General features: G+C 38.8%; 1 protein-coding gene across 4 annotated transcripts in view; it reads left to right on the plus strand.

The window, feature by feature from the left end:
- C4bpa (complement component 4 binding protein alpha) overlaps positions 1-25,255 on the plus strand; it is a 49,118-nt gene that overhangs the window by 6,755 nt on the left and 17,108 nt on the right. For all 4 annotated transcript variants that reach the window (XM_037211450.1, XM_037211449.1, XM_037211452.1 and 1 more), the window contains 6 exons: positions 1,445-1,544; positions 2,879-2,964; positions 3,117-3,308; positions 7,052-7,231; positions 13,376-13,570; positions 23,506-23,694. In XM_037211450.1, the coding sequence (XP_037067345.1) occupies positions 1,445-1,544; positions 2,879-2,964; positions 3,117-3,308; positions 7,052-7,231; positions 13,376-13,570; positions 23,506-23,694 (942 nt within the window). The remainder of the gene's footprint in view (positions 1-1,444; positions 1,545-2,878; positions 2,965-3,116; positions 3,309-7,051; positions 7,232-13,375; positions 13,571-23,505; positions 23,695-25,255) is intronic.

Genomic DNA, 25,255 nt, shown 5'->3' on the forward strand with positions numbered 1-25,255 from the left:
GAAGAGGGAGCCTCAGTTGAGAAAATGTCTCCATAAGATCAGACTGTAGACAAGCCTGAAGGGCATTTTATTAATTAGTGATTGATGGGGGAGGGCCCAGTCCACTGTGGGTTGTTCCATCCCTGGGTTGGTGGTCCTGGGTTCTATAACAAAGCAGACTTACTAAGCCATGAGGAGCAGGCCAGTAAGCAGCACTTTTTCATGGCCTCTGCTTCAGCTCCTGCCTCCAGGTCTTGGCCCTGCTTGAGTTCCTGTTCTGTCTTCCTTCAATGATGGATTTGTGATGTGAAAGCATAAGCTAAATAAATTCTTTCCTCCTCAAGTGGCTTTGGTCATGGTGTTTCATCCCAGCAATAGTAACCCTAACTAAGTTTTCAGTAACTCACCAGGTACTTCTTTAAATAAATATTGGGACTAAGGCCTGGTGTGAGATAGTGAACACCTTTAATCCCGGCACTTGGGAAGCAGAGGCAAGCAAGGACCTATCTGAGCTGGAGGCCAGCCTGGTCTGCACAGTGATTCTCAGGCCCGCCAGGGCTACATAGTGACAGACCGTGTCTCAGAAACAAAAAGTAAAGAGAAGAAAGGAAGGAAAATGTTGGGCTAGTAGGATGGGTTAGCAGGTGAAGGTGACCTGAGGCTCATCCCTGGAACTTGTATAAAGGTGGAAGGAGAGAACAGACCCTCCAGAACTGTCCTCTGAGCTCCACGTGCAGGCTGTGGCCAACCCCCAAACAGCAACAACAACAACAACAACAATAAAAATAGGAATGATAATAATAATGATAAAACATTCTGGGGTTTAATGGCCAGAAAGTAGCAATCCTACCTCAAACACATGGTGAGCATTGCTTTTATACACAGAATCTGGAATTTAAAAAAAAATACATGCATATACATACATACATACATACATACATACATACATACATACACACACGTACAATATATAAATACATACATATATTAGGGGAAGGAAGGTGACCACAATGGCTGATGAATATGATTAAAATAAAATGCTATTCTTATATGAAAGTGTCATAATGAAACCCATTATTTTGTATACTAATTTAAAAATTAAGTAAAATCATGCATAAAACAAAGTATTTTGTGGACTTGGAAGAGGAGCTCACACTGTGAGCAGGGCATCATCCTGCACGGTCCCTAAGAATGATGGCATATAATGTCTGCTTTCTCTCTTTTGTCCCTTTTTATAATCAAGAAAATGATTATTGCTAAAATACACCAGGGTGATTAAAAGAGATCAAAATTTGTGTGAATCTTCTCTCCAGAACCAAAATTCAGTGTGTCAGATTCAGAGATAAATGTGACTCTAGACAGGTAGGTCTTTCTGAATGTGGAGGTAGACTTAGGTCTGTTAAGTTTCCAATGGTCGCATCTGTGAATGGTGGGACCACTTACCATCATTTTAATTTTCCTCTAGAAAAATCGTGCAGGAATCCGGGAGACTTACGGAATGGACAAGTAGAAGTCAAGACTGATTTCTCCTTTGGATCACAGGTAGAATTCAGCTGCTCAGAAGGGTGAGTTGAGGTAATTTAGAAATAATTACAAGTTAACTTTAAAAAATAGCTACATTCAAAATTTAAAGTGATATTAAGAGTATGTATTAATAATTCTCACTTTCACCCATTCTCCGTGTACCCTATTCCTTCCTATATTTAAACAAAAGAATTTGCTTTTATCAATTTCTTTTATATCTTTGTAGTGTTTCCTCATTCAAATACAAGCCAAGATACTAGCACATGTTCTTATATTTCCCTTTTCTGATAACAAATTTAGTTCATGTTTAAGATTTTTACATAGGGAAGGTAGAAGGGGAAATAGCAATGTATATGACTATATTTCATTGTATACAATGTTTGTGTGAAATTCTCAAGAATAAGTAATGTAAAACAATCCTGAATCCTGCTGGGTTTAATGATGCAAACCTTTAATACTATACTTAGGAGGCAGACACAGGTGGATTTCCGTGAATTTAGGTAGGTGTTAGGGAACATACTCTAGTCCTTTGAAAGGGCTCTTTTTTTTTTTTTTTTTTGGTTTTGGTTTTTTGAGACAAGGTTTCTCTGTGTAGCTTTGTAGACCAAGCTGGCCTTGAACTCACAGAGATCCGGCTGGCTCTGCCTCCCCGAGTGCTGGGATTACAGGCGTGCGCCACCACCGCCCGGATGAAAGGGCTCTTAATCGCTGAGCCATCCTTCAGCGTTCTTACTTGTTTTTATTGGACTTTTTATGCTTGTTTTATATGGTTCAATTTTTCACTGCTATGTAATGTACAATCTTAATGTGCACATTAATTTAAATATGTAGATCATTTGTAACTGTCACTTGGAATACATTTTGAAGTATGTTCTCCTACTATAATGTGTGATGATTTTTTAAAAAATTGAATTAAGTTTTATTATTTTTTTTTTTGAGACAGGGTTTCTCTGTGTAGCCTTTCCTGGAACTCACTCTGTAGACCAGGCTGGCCTCGAACTCACAGAGATCCGCCTGGCTCTGCCTCCTGAGTGCTGGGATTAAAGGCACATACCACCACCACCCATTGAATTAAGTTTTAAAGTTAGCATACAGAGTGATGAGTTCCATTATGACATTTTTGTATGTATGTGTCACTACACTTTTTGACTTTTAATCTTTAACATAAAAAAAAAAAAAAACGGGTTCATCAGGCATCCTCAAACATGTGGTATTATACTTTGTTCTATTTTGTCCCTCTCTCCCCAAAACCCTCCACGATGACTCCTTAGCTGAGAAAACATCGTTTCTTCATTTTATTATCTGTTTGGTCACCTTTACACAACTTTATTTAAAGTGGGAATTCCATTAAAACCTTTGACCTTCTCTTATCTAGATATATCTTAGTTGGCTCATCCACTAGTTATTGTGAGATCCAAAGTAAAGGAGTAGCCTGGAGCGATCCTCTCCCACAATGTGTAAGTAAGTAAAGAATCTTTTTGACTTGGCTATAAGCAGAACTGTGTTAGGGAATGATTCCGTGTGTTCTTCCTGACGCTTGTACCCTCCACATACATTTGCAAGAATTGTTATCATGCCCATCCCTGAACATTTCTCTTCTACTGATTTCTCAGTTGTCAAGTGTGAGTCCCCTCCAGACATCAGCAATGGGAGGCACAGTGGTGGTGATGACTTCTACACATATGGCTCCTCCATCACCTATAGGTGTGATCCCCACTTCATGCTCCGTGGCAATGCCTCCATTACCTGCACCGTAGTGAACAAAACAGTAGGTGTTTGGAGCTCAAGCCCCCCTACTTGTGAAAGTAAGTCCCAGTGCTAATTCTGCTTTCAATTGTTCACGTATGTTTTGCTTAGAAGAAAAAAGAAGGGGGATTTATTGTGGGAAGTAGAACAATTTCAAGATAAATGAATGGATGTGTGTGTGTGCATCTATTATTTGGCTAAGAGATATTCAATGCATTAGAGTGTCAAATAACACTCTATCACAGTGATTTGGTAAAGTAAGAATTTCTCATTCATCTACAGTCTGTTCAAAGGTGTTCGCTACACTCAGACAACCTTCCCTGGAGATGCCAACAACTTAGAATAGAGCTCAGCAGTCCAGGTTCTTAGGTTGCATGGCATTTCCATATGGAAATGTATTTTTCTAATTTCTTTAGTAGAAGAAAGAAAAATAAATTCTATCCTTTGGCTGGGAGTGACTATATTGCCACCTTTTATTCAGAACTAGTAATATATATGTGTTCTTATATCCTATTTTTGAACTAGAGTATTTATCAGATCTAAGAGTTTTCTGATGAAGTCTTTAATTTTTTTAAAAAATTATAGGGCATGCCATCTGCAAACAGGAATACTTGGACTTTTTCTTTACTATTTATATTCCTTTATTTCTTATTCTTGTCTTATTGCTTTAGCTAGGGTCTCAAGCACTGCAATTGAATAGGAGTAGCAAGAGTAGGCGCCTGAGTCTCATTACAGATTTTAGAGGAAATACTCTATTTTTTCCTATTTAGTATGATATTGGCTATAGTATTGGAAGGATGTAGATACTTATATTCACATATAAGCACTAGGGAAACCAGGAATATCAAATGTGCAGGGTTGTCTCTTCAAAGGGAGACATGTATAACCTGTTTTCCACTCAGAAGGCTAGGAATGGATGCGGTGAATAGCCTGATGACCTCTGCACTACCTGTATGGCCAGGCCATACCGATTCCCCAAGACTCTTGGGCTTGTTTATTTCAGCCAGTCTATAGCACTATTTCCCCCTAGATCCTTGTCATGAGCATTGTTTACCTTGAGCCTACTTGCTCTGTTAATCCATAGAACCCGTCTTTACGGAAGAAAGCACTTGTACTTTACAAGAGTTTCAGGGCAGTCATGTCCTTGTCTCTGTTGTACATGTGGGATTAAGTTATTTGCCACAAGGAAACTTTTCCTCAAATTGTTCTGTGCTTAAATATGCCTAAAATAAATTACTTGGAGTCAATAGCAGTTACTGAGCATTAAGCCACTCAAGCTACGTGAGTGGCCAGGCCCTTCCCCTGAGGACCTCTAACTGCCAGGTTCCACCCACAGAATAACTGTCCTAACTGCTGGACCCAAGCCCCACCCTACAGAGTAAAAGCCCAATCTCTGGACCTGAAATCCACCAATCTCCACCCTGGAAAGTTCCACCCCCTTCCCAAGAAACCCTGTATAAACCCTGCATCCTGTTCTGTTTGCTGCTCTTTCTTGCCCCAGCCACCATCCTGTTTTTTTTCCCCTCCCAGTAAATCTCTTGTATGAGGTTTGTTGTGTGGTGTGACTTTGTGGTATCCCTTGGCTTCTGGCTGCCAGGATACCTTTCTATCGGAGCTGTAACACTTACACTCAGTCCTGTTGAACCGATTGCCCCTATGGATTGACACTCTACTGGCTGTGGCGTTTGCAGATTCTCCTCCCCACCCCTCCCATCCCCCCCAGCCGTCTCACACACACACATAGGTTAGTTGTTTATAGCCTTTGTAATGTCGAGGTGTGGGCCTTCTCTTCCTACTTTCTTTGGGAATTTTATCATGCAGAGATGGTGGACTTTGTGGAAGGTGTTATCTGTATCAGTTGAGATGATCATGTGATTTCTGTACTCAAGTCTGTTTATATGCTGAATATATTACCTTGCTGATTTACTTATGTTGAAACAACATTGGACCTTTGGAATGATACCCACTTGGTCGTGGCCTATGATCATTTAAAATGGTTTTGGATTTGGCTTATAAAAATTAATGAGAGGTTTTAAAGTCTGTTTTGATCAGGAAAATTAGTCACCATGTGGGTCTTTGGGATTGAACTCAGGTAGTCAGGCTTGGCCAGCAAGTGTCTTTATCCACTGAGCCCCTGACTTTTACCCTTTGGTCATTTTTAACATCTTGACTATGATATGTTTTGGAGGGAGTCCTCCTCTTGGCATGTCTGTTTTGGGTTCTAAATGCCCCTTGTATTTGAAGTCTTTTCTCTAGATTTGGGAAACTTTCTGTTATCCTTCCATTGAGTAGATGCTGTCTGCTTTTAGTATTATCTTATTTCTTTCTTCTGTGCAGGGGATTCTTAGATTTTTCATCTTGATCTGGCATGATTAGTGTTAACCATCAGCTGGACAGAAGCAGAGTCACCTGGAAGACAGCCTCGCAGGCATGCCTGTAGGAAATCCCTTCGTTGTCTTAACTGGGGTGGAAGAGTTCTTCACTCACCCCCCTCTTATCCACAGTTGCTGCTCTGGGCTTCTCCTCTCTAGAGACTGCAGCAGACCAAGGCTCCCTAACCCGGGGCTGGTTTTTGTTGGTTGATTTACCTCAGGCCCATAGGGTAGCTCAGTGGTAGGGACAGATTTTCCTTTAGGATTGTATCTGCTCTGCTGCTGTCTCCAAAGTCACAGCCCTGTGACAAAAGGGACTTTTCTTCATGGCTGGCCCCATCTGCCGCAGGAATCCTTGTCTTACAGTTGGATCTGAGGCTTATGAGGGTTTTCAGCTTGTCTTGAGAGTCAGACTTGCTGATTTTCTGTCTGGCTTAGCTTCTGGGTGCCTTCTGCTCCCCTACTCCACAGAGAACTAAGTTGCTGAGGCAAGGGTCTCTGTGTCAAGGATCTGTTTCCATCTCTGCTCTTTTCTGGCATCCTTTTCAATTATTCTATGGATATCTAAAGCTCTTTCTCTATTTCTAAATAAAGTCTATTTTTTTTTCTTATTCTGACTTCTTCACTGGCTTTTTCAGAGGCATCCCCTGTCTTTTTCTTTTTCTTTCTTTTTTTTTTTTTTTTTTTTTTTTTTTTTTTTGGTTTTTTTAGACAGGTTTCTCTGCGTAGTTTTGCGCCTTTCTGAGCTCACTTGGTAGCCAGCTGGCCTCGAACTCACAGCGATCGCTGGCTCTGCCTCCCGAGTGCTGGGATTAAAGGCGTGCGCCACCACCGCCCGGCTATCCCCTGTCTTTTTCAATAAAATTCCTTCTACTATTTATGTTAATTTTCCAAGATACATTTTTTTTTTGTGGTACCCAGGGCATCATACATGCGTGGCAGGTGCCCTTCTGCTAAGCTATATCCCTAGATCTCAAATTATCTGTGGTGTGTGTGTGTGTGTGTGTGTGTGTGTGTGTGTGTACATGCGTGTGCGTGCACAGGTGCACGGGTGTCATAGTACGCATGTGGAGGTCAGAGGACACCTTGGAGGTTAGTGGTGACCTCCGACCTTGAGGCAGCCCCTCTTCCACCCTGAGACAGGGTCTCACTATGTATGCCTCCCAGGGACTGGGATTAAAGGTGCACACTACCATGTCTGGCTTTGCTTCTAAGCAGCATACGCCAAGATAACTGTCCTTCCAGCATTAGGGAAGTCTCCTCTCTTATTATAGGATCACTGAGCCTACAGATGTATGCTACCATGCTGGATTTTTATATGGGTTCTGAGAATTAGAATTTAGGTCTTTGTGCACACTTGACCTACGGAGCCATTGCCCCAATACCCTTTAACTTTTAAAATCTGCTTGCCTTTTCTCATAATTCTTCAGGAATCACCTGTTCTGAGCCAAATATTTCACATGGAACAATTGTTTCTGGAGTTAGAACTACCTACAAACACAAAGACTCCGTTAGAATTACCTGCGCGAAAGGGTTCATCCTCAGAGGCAGCAGTTACATTCACTGTGGAGCTGATGGGAACTGGAGTCCTCCCCCCATCTGTGAACTCAGTAAGTATGGACCAGGAAGGACCTTCACTGTCTGGAACCTAAGGAATGGGTGGACATACCCTCATGTCTAGATTCCCAATCACAAAAATGTAAATTTGGATTAGCAATATTTATCTTGTTTTCTTGTTGGAAAGAAGGGTGACTTTAGTACTCTTTGTAAGGTCATCTATCATACATTGTTATTCACACACCAGTCCTAAGGAGAAGCGTTGATGTTGTAGACATAGAAGATTCGTATACTTAGGTAGTGGTATTTGCTCCACCCATGACCTTGGGCTATACGGTCCAAAGGAGACAGTGCTTCTTGTTGTTGTATGTGACCTCTTAAAATTTTTCCCCTTTCGTGTCTAAATAAGAAGGTTCTAAACCTAATGCAAACTATATACAATAAGAATGATTATCAAGTATTGTCCAAGAAAAACAAAGGGTAATAACATAAACAAAGATGGAACTACAACCAACAAGAACAACATCCAATAAGAAACACATGCTAAATGTCAGAAAAGTCCAGATCATAGGTAAATGGCAAATTACTGAGATTACTCCAATAGCTGTCCTATCCTGAAGATTCTAACTTCAGTATCTAAAATGTTCTTAGCTAAGATATGAGAGGATTATTACTGTAATTATCTAGCCTTCAACCCCATCAAAGACCTGAGAAGGCTATAATATTACCTGAGTAAACAGCGAGTGCAAGTGAGCAGCTTCTGAAAACTGCAAGAATTGACAGAGACAGCTGGCAGCCTAAACACTCATTGCTGGGGCATCCATTTTTGGCTACAGGCCTAGAAAATGTGACAGACCAATGTCAGAAGCAGGAATTTTGAAAGACCATCTTACCCTGTATTGGCAAAGTTCAGTAGTTGCTGTTCCTTGTGTTCTACTCATCTGGAAAGAACAGCGTTCATACTGCCAGTAGTCAAGGTAAGGGCAGTTCTTTGCCCAGCAGGCCATTTTGTGCCAAGAAGAAAACAAACTTCTAGAGTATCATGGAAGCCCAATATTCTCTTGGAGTGAGGAGAGAGATGGCTCAATGGTTAAGAGCACTAACTAATGTTACAGAGGACCTGTGTTCAATTCCCAGGTCATCCAGTGTCTGGTTACATCAGGCCCCTTTGGGCCATATAGCCCAAGGTCATGAGCGGAGCAAATACCACTACAGACTTTATCATTAATTTTTGACAGTTAATAGATAATTGGCTAGCAAAATGATTTTTGAAAGACAAGTAATAAAATGTCCCTTTCTAATTTTGTACAAAAGTGTTATATGGCCTAGACACTCTAAAACAATTAACTTGTGGATCTTTTCAATAGTGATAAATGTACTAATGTTAAGTTGGAACTAGCCTTGGTTCATAAAAAGAATTAAAGCAATCAACCATGTGTAGGCAATATTATTGCCCTAATTTGGCAGATGAGGAAACATTTTCAGAAGGTAAGTGACTTCTCAAGTTCACACAGCTGCTAAGGGGAAGAGGCCTCTGATGTCTTATAAGGATATTCTTAGTTTTACACTCATGAAGTACTATGAGTCTTTATCCTGGAGACTTCTGTAACAGTGGTACAAGTATAGTGGGGTAGATCTCTACCCTGGAGAAACATCTATTAAACTGACCAAAATAAATAAAGAAACCATTCAGTGATCTTGGAGAGTACTCAAAGGAGTTACAACAAATTGAGAAGCATTTGTGCAGCGAATCCATGGATACTTGAGAGAAATATTGAGAGGCCATTGTCTTGAACGAGCAACAACAACTCTTTGAGAACTCTTTCTGTGAACTCATAAATGGCAGTTCTCATCTGCTGTTGAGTGGGATAGACTGTTATTGAATCTTGTGAATTTTCTAAAGTTCCATGCTGTGAAAAGCTTATGTGGAGCAGATGTCAGCAGCCAGACATCAGGTCTGTTCATCCACCCAGCTTCTACTGCATTGGATAGAGAATCCAGGTGAGGCAGCTGCAGCAATTATATCCTCCTGTTTCTGAACACTCTGTCTTGGAAGAGAAACGTTCTAGTAGGCTAGCCAGCAAACTATCACCTCCAGTTTCCCCATTTTATAGACTTGGAAACAAACAAATATTGATAGATTTCATTCTCCTGACTCTGGGCTGTAGACTATGTGTACTTGGTGGTGGGTACAGCTGAATGTAGGACTCCTTACAGACATACCTCTTCTCCCATTTCACAGTCCCTCCACTACACAAAGGGTTCTGGTGAAGGAATTGACTTAGTCTTTTCAGTCCCTGTCTATAGCACAAGATAACTGCCTTATGGGAATTAAGCCCAATCTCAGAAAGACTACCATCGTATGTTTTCTCTCATTTCTGATTTCTAGATTATATATCAATACATAAAATCTCATGTGAGTATATGCCATAAAAGTAGAAGTGAAATAGGGAGCCGAAGGGGACTAACAGGAGGGTAGGGACGAGAAAAGGGAAGTAGGGGGTTTGAGGAGATCTGCTCACTGTATATACTATACACTTGTATGAAAATTCCCTTCTATAGCACAGTACTGTGACTAGTTAATATACACAACAAAGATCAAATAAAAAGAATATTCTAGAGTAGATTTAGAACAGGCTTCAGAGACTTTGAACATTCTATCCCCCAATAGCTCCCTGACTTTAATTGAGCCTGACTATGAAGTAATATATGCCCCCCAGGGATTTTTTTAAACCCATACACTGGGACAATCAGATAATATTGAATGCTAGCCATTGTACATACTACTACAGAGGCAGATCAGCTAAAAGTACAATAAGAGAATCAAAGAGAAAAATTAGTTGTTCCAGGTAGTTAGGAAGACTATGTGGATGCTCAAGGCTGTGCTTTCTGAGTTATGTCATTAGATGTCACATACTTGAGGGCAATAGATTCAACTTGAGCACTCCAGTCAAGACACAAACAAACAAGCAAACAAGGAAAATAAAGAGGTTCCAATGGTGATGAGGGGAAAAGAGTATTCAAACCACTATTATTTTATATGTCCAGTTTTTAAGAAATAATGGTCAGATATGAAGAAATCACCAAGAGTAACTCACATGAAGCAAATGCTGGCAATAAAAACTGTCTTGAATTGGCCCAAATATAAGACTAAACAGAAAATATTTTCAAAATTGCTATTATAAATATGTTTTAAAACTAGAGGAAACATTGTTTAAAGAATTAAAGGAAAGTATTATGACAATGTCTTATCAAACAGAAATGTCAGTAAAGATAAATCATTTTAAGAATTAAATGCAAGTTTGAGAATTGAAAAACATAGTAAATAAAGGGAGAATTTACAAGAGGAGCTCAGTAGTAAAGTCAAGTAAGATGAAGAGAGAACCAACTTTATAGACAGAAGCAAGAGAGATTGTGAGATTTGTAGCATAGAAAGAAAAAAAGGAGAAAAGAGGAGCAGTGCACAAGAGAAATAGTAACAAGCATTTCAAAAGGAGAAGAGAGACAAAGGAAGAGAAAATTATTCTGAGAAAAAATGATCAACTATTTCCAAATTTGACATAAATATTTAATCTATACATCCAAGAAACTCACTTGAACTGAAGAAGGCTACATTTTCATATATCCTGGAGATACCATGTGAAAATATTGAAAGGTAAAAATAAACAGAAAATGCTTTTGAGAGGAAGCACCAAGAGAAACACAGAGCATCAACAAAATTAACATCAGTGTTTTCATTCAGAGATGATGGAAGCCACACAGCAGTGAGAAGATAGAGTTAAAGTAAAGAAAAACATGAACCCACAATCCAACGAAACATTCCACATCCATATTGTTGGAAACAACACAACAGATATGTAGCTGGAGTTTTCCTGTGTCTACCCGGCTCCTGCAGCTGCTCAGATCCAAGTAAACACACAGAGACTTAGATTATTCATAAACTGTATGGCCATGGCAAGCTTCTTGCTAGCTAGATCTTACTTAAATTAACCCATAATTCTTATTTATGTTTAGCCACATGGCTTGGTACCTTTTCCCAGTTCTGCCTTCACATCTTGCTTCCTCTGTGTCTGGCTGGTGACTCCTGACTCAGCCTTCCTGTTCCCAAAATTCTCTTCTCTGCTTGTCTTGTCTATACTTCCTGCCTGGCTACTGGCCAGTCAGCATTTTATTTATTAACCAATCAGAGCAACACATTCACAGCATACAGAGCGATGTCCACAGCACAGATAAGATTACTACTTTATAAAATTTTATGTTTCATGTATTTATGATTGTGGAGAGAAAAGCAGAGTGTAACTGTGTATTTATAGCTTCCAGTCTCACTCCAGCTACCTCCTTATTGTTCTTGAGCTGGGGACCAAACCCAGGTCTTTACACACTGTAGGCAATCACTTTACTGCACTCTACCATAGACTCTTCATTTCTTCCTGTAGATTCCAGCTAATGTCTGCTGTTTTTATTGTCAAATGTGTCTTTGTCTACAGCTATCACCCTGTGCTATTATTGCTAACCATAGCATATTTCTACATATGCTTAATAACTCAATTATTTTCATTTTTATAGCATGCTCCTTAAAATCAGTTGTATAGAAGAAATGGGCTTACTTGACTCTTTGTATCCAGTTTCCACATCTGGGAAGTCAATCAACTGTGGGTTTAAAATGTTTGAAAAAAATGTATCTGTACTAAACATGTACAGACTCTCTGTTGATAGCTTCTAAACACTCTACTGAAACAGTATTTACTGATATTGACATTATCATAGGCAAATCAGTAACTAAAGTATGTGGGAGGAGGAGGTATGTAGGCTATGTGGACAGACTGTGTTATTTTATACTACAGACTTAAGCATCTATGGACTAGGGGTCTTTGGAAGTCTTGCAAACCCATCTCCATTGCTAACTAGGGATGGGTGATTGTATCATCCTCTTACTTCTTAAGTATCTATACAATGACCTTTCTTGTGCTCATGTTTTCCTGCATGATTCCAGCCAGAGCAAATTGCTCTCTTATTTCTTGTAAAGATTGTCTTTTAGCAATAATAAATAATATCAGAATGGTTCTATAAAAAGCCTGACATAGTTACCAAGATTTGTGGAAAAATTAGAACTCTATACACTGATGGTGGGAATCTAAATTATTACAGACATTTTAGAAAATGATTTCAACAGTCCTCTGAAGTATGAGCATGTTGTTACTGTATGATTCACAGTCATTTTCCTGAGTATCTATCAGAGAGGAATATAAACAAATATCCACACAGAAGGTTTTGCATGAAAGTTCAGACCAGCATTGTTCTTAAGAGCCAGCAACCCAAATACCCATCCATGGGACAATAGTGATAAATTGGTAGAGCTATACAATGGAATATCATACAGAATAAAAACAAAGTACTGATAAATGCTGGCATGGATTAATTTTGGAGTATGGTTTCTAGTAAAAGAAGGTAGCTACAAAAAAGAAAAGAAAACACATTGTGTGATTACGTTTATTTAAAAAGCTCAATGTGGGAGTAATACTAAAAACATGGGGTTTCTTCATGAGATGATGAAGATATCCTGAAATTGGACAGCGTAGAAAGCCACACAACTCCACAAATATTAAAAACTGTCAACCTGTACTTTCTGAAGGATTTTACTCTATATCCTATGGTGAATGTTTGGAGATTCAAAATAATGAACATCAACTGCGCAGGTAAATGTGTATTACTTATAAACTAGCAGTACCAGGCAAGGAAAGAGGAAAGGACTCAAAGCCTAGGCAGAAAATTGTTAGTGCTCTGTTTGCTCTTGCTCTGAGTTTTCCTGGATGAGGGAAATAACTTTTGTTCAGTTTCTCTAGTCAAGAAACCATACACAGTTAGTTTTTGCTGTCTATGATAGTTGTCCTGCCATGTTCTTTTAAAAAGCCTAATGCTTCAATTTAGAAACAAAACTGTCTGAAGTACAACAGAAAGAAGAATTACTGTTGAGTGTGGTTGGCACAGCACACAGAGAGCATTTGGTAGTGCCTTTGGTGAGAACCTGTCAGGTGCTGGGCCAATCTTGGCAAACATCCTTATACATTTTCTGGTGTGGTCAATGTGAGCTATGGAAGGTTAGTTCCTTTTGGTACCCTTTGATGAGACATGCTCTCTGAGTGCTATGGCGGCCCTATTAACCATGTCCTTTTCTCTTGTTCTTGTTTTATGAGCAGATAGTTGCACTAATATACCAGACATTCCACATGCTTCCTGGATACGAAATCCCAAGCCAACAAAAGAAGACTTTTATCCGGTTGGGACTATGTTATACTACAATTGCCAGCCTGGCTATGAGCCTGCTGTAAGACATCGGATGGCTGTGATTTGTCAGAAGGATTTCACCTGGAGCCCATTCAAAGGATGCAAGGGTGAGTTCTGGTTTTCCAAATGTGTGTGGGTATTAAATATCTAAGTGATTGGACCTTATAGCTTATGTGAGTGTAATTTTATCACTTAGAATAAAACTTGAATACACTGTTTTAACTAAAGTAGAAGCTATTTAGTATCAAAAGTGGTCATAAAGTTTCAGGGGCTAAGATTATAAATCATTCTGTAGGCCACTTTAGAAATGAACAAAAGAAACAGATATAGAAGCACGCAGGTTTATGTTTCAACTTCACTGCTGGGGGGTCTGGGGTGCAGCACACAGCTCAACGCTTGTCATGATGAGATTCTATAGCCCCTCCTCCCCCATGTGAAGTCTAGGGGTACTGGCAGATGGAAAAGTTCATGAGACCATTATGAATTCAACAACCTACAAGTTGGCATGTGTCTTACAGTTGTTGAGCCACAGGTATGTCAACCTAACAGAGTTCTTGCTTCAAGAAGACAGGTACTAACTCCTGACCCAGAATTCTTACCTCAGCAGTCAGGGGCTTGCTCCTTTTTACCTCTTTTTCTATTTGTGGGAACAAAAGAGGGGCTCAGGTGGGTAATTACTATTTTATAGACCTCAGTGAAATTTCTAAGAAAGAAAAATTGCCTCATTTTTTTCTATCTAGCAGAAGCTTGTCATTTTAGCAGTAAAAACACAGACTCAGACTACAGGGCATTTTTATGCTATGGATCATATTTGGAAAATGTATTAATGGATACAAACAGCAGTATAAAATGGTTTTGATTGGCCTGTCAGTGGGTTGTCCCATTTCAGGGCTTGAAGACAAGAGGAATTGGATCATTTGGTCAAAGAAAATGTAAAATAAAAAAAAAATCAGCGACCAGTGAATGGAGCATGCAGGAACTTTGGAATTACTATAAAAAGATAAAACATACAAACAAAGTCTAGATGAAAAAAAGAAACACACATCAAAGGGACAGAAAATAGTTTAAAAAAAAATCATAGGAAAATTTTTTCCTGAATCTAAGGAGAGCCTATCAAGGTAGAAGTGGCATATAGAACACCAATTAGACTGGACCAGAAAATAAACTCCCTTGACATTTAATAGTTAAAAAAAAAAACCCCTAAGTTCATGAAACAAAGGATATTGGGAACTTCAAAAAAGAAAGGCCAAATCACTTAATAAAGACAGGACCATCAGAATAACAGCTAATTTTTCAATGGAGATTTTAAAATGCAGAAGGGATTGAACTGATGTTCTACAAGTTCAGAAATACAACACATGCTAACCTAGACTACTATACCTAGCAAAAGTATCAGTCATAATCAAGAGAAACAAAAGACGTCTCATGGTGAAAACACATTACAGTGATTTATGGCCACTATACTGTCTCTACAGTGGACATTGAAAGGAATACTTTCATCTCAAGAGAAGGATTAAAAACACCAAGAGGTCATAAGGAGTAAATAAATAATTCCAGAATGATTAATCTAAAGAGGTCTAAGAAAACACCACCATCACAACAAAATGTCAAGAATTAAAACACTGTTTACAAACAGCTCTTAATATCAATGATCTTGATTTTCCAATAAAGAGACAGACTAACAGATGGGGTTAGAAAATAAAATCCATCTTTTTTCTGCCTCCAAGAAACACACTCTACTTTCAATGATAGATACCAACTTAGGGTAAAAAGATGAGAAAGGGTACTCAAGAAAATGGAACTAGAAAACAAGCAGGGCCAGCTGTTTTGTTATCTGACAAAATAAACTTCCAAAAAAGACTAGTCAGAAGAAATAAAGGGTCGTTTTATACTCATGAAAGGAAAATTTACTAAGGGATTGTTAGAATTCTGACCATGTATACACCAAATTTAGATACACCCAATTTCATAAAGGAAATACTATTATTAGACCTAAAACTACAGATTAATCAAAACAGTGATAGTGGATGACTTTACTGCCTCACTCTCACCAATAGACAGTCAACCAGACAAAAACTAAGTAAAGAGACATTAAAATTAAGTGACATAAATAAAACAGACCCAACAGGCATCTATAGAATACATTAAAGAATACCTATTCTTCTCAGCAGGCCATAGAACTTTCTTCAAGAGTAGGAGACAAAAAAAGTCTCAACAAATATAAAAAATTGAAATAACATTCTATGTTGGGCAACAAGAGAATAAAGATGGATGTCAATGGGAATAAAAACTACAGAAACTCACAAAAATTAAACTACACATTAATGAATGATAATTGGGTCAATGAAGAAATTAAGAAGAAACTTAAAAAATCCTAGAAGTAAGTGAAAATGAAAACACAATATGTCAAATCTATGGAACACAATAGAAGAAATTTTAAGAGGGTACCTTATAGTACTAAGTGCCTACATGAGTTTTTTTGAGAGCTCTCAAATTAATAACTTAATGATCCACCTAAAATCCATGGCGAAGTGAGAACAAATTACACACAAAATAGTAGAATGGAAAAGACACACCAGAGTCAAAATTAATAAAATACAGCAAGTAAACAAACAACATACAAAGACGTAATGAACAGAAGAGCTGGTTCTTTGATGAGAATTCTAAGACTGACAAACCTATATCCAAATCAACAAAAAGAAAGAGAAAGAAGACCCAAATTAACAAAATCATAGATGAAAAGGGAAACATAACAGACACTTAGGAAATTCAAAGGATCATAAAACCATATTTTAAAAACCTATATTCCACTCAATAGCAAAGTCTACAGGAAATGGGGTGAATTTCTAGATGCATATCACCAACCAGAGTTGAATCAAGATGAAGCAAATAATTTAAAAAGACCTGTAAAAACCAAGAACATAGGATCAATAGTAAAAAAAAACAAACAAACTCTCAACTAAAAAACAAAACAAAACAAACAAACAAACAACAACAACAAAAAACCAGCACAGAATTCTTTCTACCAGACCTTCTGAGAATAAGTAATAACAATATAACAATATTCTCTAAGTTATTCTTATATTATAGAAAATAAAGGAACTCTTCCATTTTTTACTAATTTTCTATTATCCTGATACCAGAACCAGATAAAACACAATGAAAAAGTAAAATTATAGGTCAATGATGAACATAAATGCAAGATTTCTTAGTAAAATAATTGTAAACTGAATTAAAGATTATATCCACCATGATCAATCTACCATGATCAAGTTAGCTTCATCCAAAAGATGGGTAGATGGTACAACATATGTAACAATAAATGTAATCCACCAGTAAATAAACTCAAGGCCAGAAACCACGAGGTCATCTCAGTATCTATAGAAAAGCTCTTTGAGGAACTCAACATCTCTTTATGATAAAAGCCCTGGAGAAACTAGAGATTCACAAGCATATCTCAATATCATAAAGGCATTATACAAGATGCTCACAGTACACACCATGCTAAATGGAGGTGAACCCAAAGCATTTCCACTAAAATCTGGAAGCAGACCAGGCTTCCTGATATCTCCATGTATATCCAATATACACTTGAACTCTTAGCTAAAACAATAAGACAAGTGAAGGAGATAAGGGGGATCTGGATGTATTGAGGTCCTTTATGTACCAGCCCTAAAGGCCTCTTTCAGGGTCCAAAAAATACATTACAACAAGCAAGGGAAACCTAATGATCTGAGGGTGAAGCAATGAATCTTCTCATACCGTACTTTGTTGCATGTCTCTTTATCCTTCTCCAGCTACCACAAGGATTGCAGTTTATATACACTCACAATCAGCAATTCTTTGGCAATGATTTTTTTCAAGGTCATAAAAACAGATTAAGAGCTACACCAGGCAGTGACTGTCAGGCTTTCTTTATGACTCAAGGTGGGAGTGACTTGTAAAAGCCTCAGTGAACTCTTAAAGGGAACAGGGCCAAATGAGAGGGAGAGAGACTTAAATCAATAGGAAAATCTAAGAAGGGAATTTGTGCTGTTTTACTACATTCCTAAGTGCAGCTAGAAAATAAGGTGATTAATAAACCGAGGTGAAAGTGAGTACAAAGAGTTAAGAATTTGTTAGTGTGAGGTTAGTTTGGGGAAGCACTTCCCTTACCTGCTGGCAAGGTGAAACCAGGGTATGCTTGTTCCCTATCTTCTCTAAGGCTGTGAATCAACAATTACAGACATGTTGTAATTCTTGTCCTTAGGCATCTGTAAATGTCTCAAGTAAGGTCCTTTTGCCTGGACACTAATACTGACCAACTGTTTGCCAATAAAAATAATTGCAGAAAGGCAGACTTCTAAGTTTATATTGGGAAATGGAACAAAGATCTGGATGTTAGAAACAAAGGTTTTTTGGCCATGTGACTTACTTTTACACATAGCTGGGGAAAGTCATCCAAATATACCAATGCATAGGGGAAATTGTGCCCAATAATTGATCAATACACTGCTAAGCTGTGGGAATAAATTCCAAAATTGTAACAGATGGGAAGAGCTATGGCTTTGAAAGAAATCTTAGAGCAAGAAAAGCTGTCAATTCAGAAGGCAATAACTCCAAAATGCCTTGCATGATGGCTCCCTCCATCAGAATTCATGTTTCTGGTTAGTTGGCCTTCTAAATAACAGCTGAGCTCTCACTGCCTAATCTTGTGGCATGCAGCATGGATAGGGTAGGAATAAGTGTCCTTATTTGCAGATGATATGATTCATATACATAAAAGACTCTAAAGATTCCAGTGAAAACACTTATAGCTGATAAGTGTATTCAGCAAAGTTGTAGGATACAAAATGAACACACAAAATCAGTAGCCTTATATTCCAATGATAAACACTGAGAAAGGAACTAGGGAAACAATCCCATTCTTAATACCCTCAAAAATTATCTTGGACTAAATCTAAGGAAAGAACTGAAAGACTCAGACAATGAAATATTTAAAACAGGGAAGAAGTTGAAGAAGATACCTGAAGATGGAAATATATCATTGGTCATAGAATAGTAAGATTAATATTATTTAAATGACCATCCTACCAAAAAATCTATTATTCAATATAATCCTTATCAAAATTCCAATTCTTCATAGAAATCTAAAACATAATCTCAAAATTCATATTGAAACACAGAAGCTCCAGGAAAGCCAAAAATTCCTGACCAATAAAAACATCACTGGAGGTATTACAACTCCGATTTCAAATTATACCACAGAGCTATGAATAGTGAATGCATCGTGGTACTGGCATCAAAACAGACACATTGACCAATAGAGTAGAACTGAAGACTCAAATATAAGATCACACTCCTAAAACCTTCTGATTTTTGACAAAGAGGCCAACAGTACACATTGGCAAAAAGACAGCATCTTCAGCAAACTGTGTTGGACAAACTGGATAACTCCATGTCGAGGAATGGCACCAGATCCTTAGTTCTTACTTCCAGAGGCATCAAAGATCTCAATAATACCTGATAGCTTGACTCTGTTAAAGGACAAAACAGTGAATATGTTCCAACTTATATGCACAGAACAGGACTTTCTGAACATTCCTCCAGTGGTATAGGCAGCAACACCAACACTTGACAAATGAGACCTCATGAAACTAGGAAGCTATACAGTGAAGGACACTGTCATTTGGATGAAGAGGCAGCCTATCGAATGGGAAGATAGCTTTACCAGCCATTCATCTGACAGAGGGTTAATGTATAGAATATATTAAGAACTAAAAAACAAAACACTGAGCACCCTAGTTTGTTTTCTGTTGCTGTTATAAATGTTATGATCAATAGAAAGGGTTTATTTATATCACAGTTCTATGTCACAGTCCATCATTGAAGGAAGTCATGGCAGGAACTGGAGCAGTGATCACAGAGGATTTCTACTTTCCAGCTTGCTCCTCATGGCTTGTTCCACTTGCCTTCTTATATAACCCAAGATTACCTGCCCAGGGGTGGCACTGCCCACAGTGGGCTGGGTCCTCCCACATCAATTATTAATCAAGACAATGCTCCTAGACGTGCCCATAGGACAATCTGATGGAGGTGATTCCTCAGCTGAGGTTCCTGTACCAGCATAAACAAATGTAAGACATCTTTACACGGTTAAAATGATATTCCACAACATTTCCCTCTTTTTGTCTAAACAAAAAGGAAGGGTTTTAATTTTTACATAGTAAAGCTATATACAACAAGAACAATTATCAAGTAAGGATTACATTTACAATATGCAGTCCATTTGTATTTAGCAAATGCAGAGAGAATACTCCATCATTTATCCTGTCTTGGTGAGTCCAAAGTTTTGTACCTAATTTATCTTCCATCATAACTAAAGAAAACTGTAACTATAACTATCTAGTCTTCAACTCTATCAAAGACCCCAGAAGGGTATGATATTGCCTGAGCAAACAGAGAGTACAGAGCAAGCCACTTCCAAAACATCAGAGACAGCTGGCTACCTGGACAGTAGTCACCCAAGGTTCCTCTGCAATGTTGAAGCATCCAATCTTTAGCCTACAGGCCTAGTGTATCTGGCAGACTTTTCTATGAAGCAGGAATTTTGAAGGACTGTCCCGTTTTGTTTTGGCAAAGTTCGACAGTCACTTCCTTTGTGCCTTGCATATACAGTTTGGACAGTATACTGTCAGCAGTCAAGGCAAAGACAGTTTCTTGCCCAAATGACTAGCTTTGCCAAATTGAAAGCAAACTCTACATGGAGGTTCTTTGATGCCCATCATCCTTTCTGAAGTAAATTGGTGCTGCCAGGAGCAAACGTATCTCACTGTCAATAAAAAACCCAATGTCGGCCAGGCGGTGGTGGTGCACGCCTTTAATCCCAGCACTCGGGAGGCAGAGGCAGGCGGATCTCTGTGAGTTCGAGGCCAGCCTGGGCTACCAAGTGAGTTCCAGGAAAAGGCGCAAAGCTACACAGAGAAACCCTGTCTCGAAAAACCAAAAAACAAACAAACAAACAAACAAACAAAACAAAACAAAAAACCCCAATGTTAACAAAACATTTTAAATGCCATATTCTGTAGGTTTTTGAAGTGTTTGAAGAGCATATATCTATCTAAAATATATCTGTTTAACTTTGAAAACATACCTAACATGACTACAGGTTTGATTATTATAGATGACTAACTACTAACCTGCATTTCTTAATTATGCATTACATTTTTAAATGAGCTGCATAGGTACAATACTCCAAATAAGAGTTAAAACATAAATTCAGTATAACAAAAATAACTTTAAATTTGTATCAATATATCAAAGCCCATACCAATGTGTATGGATTGTTTTTACTCTTTACTCTTTGGGGGCCTGCCAAATAATCCCAAATAATCACACGCGGAGGCTTATTTTTTCTTATAAATGCTAGCTTGGCTAGTTTCTAGCCAGTTTTTCTTAATTTATCCTATCTACCTTTTGCCTCTTGGCTTTTACCTTTCTTTATTTCCATATCTTTTCTGTCCTTCTTATTCCATATCTGGCTGTGTAGCTGGGTGGCTGGCCCCTTCTTTTCTTACTCTTTGATCTTGCTCCTCCTATATTTCTCTTCCTATCTATTCTCTCTGCCTGCCAGCCCCACCTATCATTTTTCCTACCTTGCTGTTGGATGTTCAGCTCTTTATTAGACCAATCAGGTGTTTTAGACAGGAACAGTAACACAGCTTCATAGAATTAAATAAATGCAACATAAAATAATGCAACACATCTTTGCATCATTAAATGAATATTCTACACTATAAGCAAATGTAACACATCTTAAATTAATATTCCACAACCTCAGTGTAAAATATTTGAGATTAATAGCTGTCCCTTTTATCCTATATTCCCTCTAAATAATGACAACCGTCTATTGCCCCCCAAATGACCAAAAGTCACCCACCCCACCTACTGGGAATGTGGGTGTTTTGTTCTCTAGATTGTTTCCTGCTGTCTGTAGGCAATGGCATCTTTAGGGAACTAGAGAAAATTGAGATAATGGTCAAGTCCTGGGAAAACTAGCCATAATATTTGTTGTTCAGTCTCTGTGTGATGGGAAAGTGTAAGGCTTATCTGCAGTCCTGGCTACAATAATCTGTGAGACTGTACTGTCTCAGCCAGCAGTCTTGAAGCCATTTTGAATGCAGAACTCTGAGGAAACTGCAACAGAGGCACTCTGAGAGGCTGGATCACCCGGGCCACCTGTTTTCATTGGTGTCTGGTCCCCTTGGTCTGAAAATATACAAACTTTAAAAGGTAACATACATATCTGCATTAGCACAAATATGAACTGTGCATTGCACAGAAGCCAGGCAAAGATGATTTTTATTTTGTTTTTTGTTGAGCAGGTAAAATATAGGTCACTTGTCTTATAGTTTTTCTAGTTATATTTTTTATGTCTATAGCCAGAATTTTTCAGGGGGGTCCCCCCTGATCAAACCTGATTACTACTAACCTTGAACGAATCCACAACCTTTTGTTTCTTGTAGAAACAAAAATATAACCTCTTCCCCAATGCAATACATTTTCTGAGTTCCATTTTAAAGTTAAGGCATTCCTAAAGTATCTGGCTGCGTTAATTCTGTAGGCTGGTTAATTCACCAGTCCCTCCTAAAATCGCATGTCTCTCAGCAGCTGTCATTTGCTTATTAATATTCAAAAAATTCTAAGTTAACACAACATCATACAGGATTATGACTCTCTGTGTGTTTTTCACCTTTACATGGCTTATTCTTTTTGTATTACTTTACTTTCTTTAAAGACTTTATTATTTTTAAACTATTTAATTTTTCTATGACTGTCTATACCCCTTTTCTTAAGCTTATGCACATTTTTTAAACACACTGTAGCCTGCACAGAGGTTTTCTCCGTCTGAACCTGCTTTCCTAAGTGCCTGCAGCTGTGTACTTGCGGTGTTCTCTGATGTGTGAGCCAAACTTTAAATTGACAAGGGGTGGCTAGGCCCTGCGCCAGTGGCTCTGGTGGCTGGTCCCGCCTCCTACTTGGGTCCATGTCAGACTGGCCCAGAGCCATGTGTTTTAACTGAGAACTGCATTCGATTGTCTCAGCTCTGGGATGCCCATGCCCACACTGCAGCAGGCATTTTTACTTACCTTGCTGTTTCTACTTAGTGTACTGGCTTCTTTTTTTCCTTTGGCTATCTCAGGCCTTATGTGGAAATTCTTGCCCCATGTTGGAACACCAAATGTACCAAGGCTTTTTTTGGGCCAACAACCTGCTCCCAAAGGTGTTGGTCAGTGGGGTGCCAAAGACCCCTAACAATTACAGGTTATTGCCATCACTCATACTTCAGTCATAGAATATGGAGAAATCAAGTTTATATCAACCTAGATGCTTTATCCCTAGTGGCTATCTTTCATTGTATTGTAGGGTGATGTGCACACTACCGGGCAGGGGAGGAGAGAAAGGCAATCATTAGTATTATCCAGCTGTGAACTGTTGCAACACTGGCCTGGCAAGATCTGCCCACTGGAGCAATAGAGGTATACATGTTATGGGAGTAACCAACCACTCTCTGCTTGTGTTTAGAGACAGGAAACAGAGCTGTTAGCAATTGATGGCTGCTAGGAAATGGAGAGTCAGTTTTTTGTTGTTGTTGTTGTTTTGTTCAGGATGTAGCCTCAGAAGGTTACTCATGCTTCAGCAGGTGGCCCTACACCTGTGCATGTACTGGAGCATCAAGCGCACTCAGTGTGTTGAAAAAAAGAAATATGAATTTGAGAGAGGCTAGGGGAGCAACTGTTGTGGAGAGAATTGGAGCTGAATTGATTAAAACACATTATATGCATGTTTGAAATTACCAAACAATGAAAGAATGGCTTACTTGGAGGAAGTGATTGGACTTGAGTTTTTTTTAGAAATTCTACACGAGGTAGAAACTCAGTTTTTGGGTTTCCTTTTCTGTGCCCCAAACTTCTCTTCGGAGTTGCAGAAATTGAGTCATTAACTGTAAGAAACTCCTTCATGATGATTTCATTGACCCTTATTCTCCATTTTTGTTTTCTAGAGATATGTTGTCCAGTACCAGATGCAAAGAATGTTAGAGTCATTGAACATAAAAGAATGTATCCTGAGAATGGCTGTACTTATTTCCATGATGACACAGTATTATACAAATGCCATGATGATAGCACCTTTTCGGCTACTTGCAGTTCAGATGGCACATGGTATCCCAAAACTCCATCATGTGATCAGAGTAAGAATGAACAGAACTATGTTTTGTGGGGGAGAGTTTCTTTTTTTTTTTTCCATTTTTAAAAATGTATATATTTTATGTGTATTGGTGTGTTACCTATATATGTGTCTGAGGGTGTCAGATCCCCTGGAACTGGGGTTACACACAGTATGAACTGCCATGTGAGTGCTGGGAATTGAATCTGAGTCCTCTGGAAGAGCAGCCAATAACCTTAACCACTGAGCCACCTCTCCAGCCCCAGAGTTCCTTTGTATGAATAGTGTGGAGATTATTAAAGGAAGTTTTTTCAAGAGAACAAATGCAGGGAAATTGTAAGTTCAAGGCTGGCTTGGGCAGCGTAGTGACAAGGATGGACTACGTAGGAAATCCTGTTTTCTTTTTGTTTCCTTGTTCCCTCCTCTAAACTAGTGATTTTCTTCATCTCTAATACAGTTTGGCTTTGAAATCTACTTTATCAGATACAAGAATAGCTATTCTACCTCATTTTTGGTTTCCACTTGCTGGATAGATCTTCTTTTAAACTTTGACTCTCAGTCAGTGAATGTTTCTTGGAGACCACAGAAAGTTGCATCTCATTTTTGCAATCAGTAGTCAGCGAGGGTCCATCCTTCTGTGGATGATTTGAGGACATTTACGTGGAAGGTTATTATTAAGGGACAATGACCAGTTCCTGTGATGTTGGTTGTTTCTCTGGTTGGTTGAGTTACTGTTCGTTCTTTGTGTTCTTCTCTATTTGTTTTAGGGGTTTGTTTACTCTGCTAGACATGATTCCTTCCTAGCTCTCCTGCCTTTGGCCATTTCTCTCATGGTGTTTATTGTTTTCTGTGCTCTTGTCATTGAAAATGTCTTCCTCCTCTGTATATTCCTTTTTGTGTCTTCTGTGGTAGGAGTGTGGTGGTATTAACTGCCTTAGTTTGTGCTTGACTTGGAATGGCCTTTGTTCTCTGTCAGTTTCAAAAGTTAGCTGTTATGGTCAGTTTTAATTGTCAGCAAGAATTACCTGAGAGGAGACTCTCAGTGGGGGATTGATAGATTAGGTAGGTGTGTTGGTATATATGTCTGGGGTGGAGGTGGGGACTATTTTAATCATGTTAATTGATATGGGAAGACCTACCTTGAGTATGGGTGGTACCATTTCATAGGTTGGGCCCTGGACTGATGAAAACGTGAGAATGATCTGAGTGTGCATGTGTCTTTTAATCCCCACTCTGCTTTCTGACTATGGCTGTAATGTGACTAGCAGCTTCAAGTTACTGCTGCTTACTTCTCCACAGTGAGGGACCTGGAACTGTGAACAAAAATAATCCGCTGTGGTAGTTTGAATGTAATTGGCCCCATAATCTCACAGGGTGTGACACTATTAGGAGGTGTGACTTTGTTGGGGTATGCATGGCCTTGTTGGAGGAAGTGTGTCATTGTGGGGGCAGGCTTGGAGGTTTCCTATGCTCAGGATACAGCCCAGTGTTTCAGTCCATCTCCTGTTGCCTGCAAGATGTAAGACTCTCAGCTACTCCTCCAGTACCACATCTGCCTGCATGATGCCATGCTCTCCATCATGCTA

Source organism: Peromyscus leucopus, chromosome 15 (genome assembly GCF_004664715.2).
Source record: "Peromyscus leucopus breed LL Stock chromosome 15, UCI_PerLeu_2.1, whole genome shotgun sequence".
NCBI lineage: Eukaryota > Metazoa > Chordata > Mammalia > Rodentia > Cricetidae > Peromyscus > Peromyscus leucopus.